This window comes from Rhincodon typus, unplaced genomic scaffold (assembly GCF_021869965.1).
Source record: "Rhincodon typus isolate 14 unplaced genomic scaffold, sRhiTyp1.1 hic_rhity00003359, whole genome shotgun sequence".
Classification (NCBI taxonomy): domain Eukaryota; kingdom Metazoa; phylum Chordata; class Chondrichthyes; order Orectolobiformes; family Rhincodontidae; genus Rhincodon; species Rhincodon typus.
The window spans coordinates 371-1104 of NW_025968997.1; the positions used below are offsets into that span (position 1 = coordinate 371).

Below are 734 nucleotides of genomic sequence, written 5' to 3' on the forward strand. Positions count from 1 at the left end.
CTCACTCACTCACACACACACTCACACACACAACAGAGAAATGCGACATGGGAAAAGAAGTCATTTATTTATTGGCGTGTTTTAAACGGGACTGTACGCCCAGATGAAAATGCGGTTCTGCATTGTGTCTCGCCAGGACGGGACATGGTTAACTCGACGCTGCCAGGATACCCGCCTCACGTTGCTGTGAACAACCAAGGGGGCTATGCATCCTCCACCATTGCCGGGATGGTGCCCGGTAGGTGCCTGTTCTCTTTGGTGCAGGGGGACCGGTCGGCAGAGCCTGATGAGGGGTGGGGGCGTGGAGGTGTGTGGAGAGGGGAAGCGTGCCATGCCCTTGGCCCTGGGAAATGGCGGCACGGGCATCGGAGAAGGTGTTGGCCCACTCCCTTCCCCAAGCCAGACCATAAATCCACGGCCCTGAGCCACAAGTCAGTGGGTAGTGCTCCCCTGTTAGTCCCCTGATCCGAACCCATCGTAATGTCGTCCCCGCACCCACTTCCACCATCAAGATCACACATAACCACCCTCCCAGGACGTCCTGCTGCTTTCAAACATGTAGAATCACAGAAGTACCACCGTGTGGAAGCAGGCCATTCGCCCCATCAAGTCTACACCGGCCCTTTGAAGAGCATCCCGCCCAGACCCACTCCCCATCCCTGTAACCCTGCATTCCCCACGGCTAACCCACCCTAACCTGCACATCCCTGGGCACTATGGGTAATTTAGCACGG

The 734-nt window shown here is 57.1% G+C and overlaps 1 protein-coding gene across 1 annotated transcript in view; it reads left to right on the plus strand.

Annotated features, from left to right (window-relative positions):
* The first annotated feature begins 144 nt into the window (after window positions 1-144).
* The window catches only part of LOC125481735 (paired box protein Pax-8-like), a 16122-nt gene continuing 15532 nt past the window's right edge, over window positions 145-734 (plus strand). The window contains exon 1 of the mRNA XM_048593635.1: window positions 145-238. Coding sequence (XP_048449592.1) covers window positions 145-238 — 94 coding nt within the window. The remainder of the gene's footprint in view (window positions 239-734) is intronic.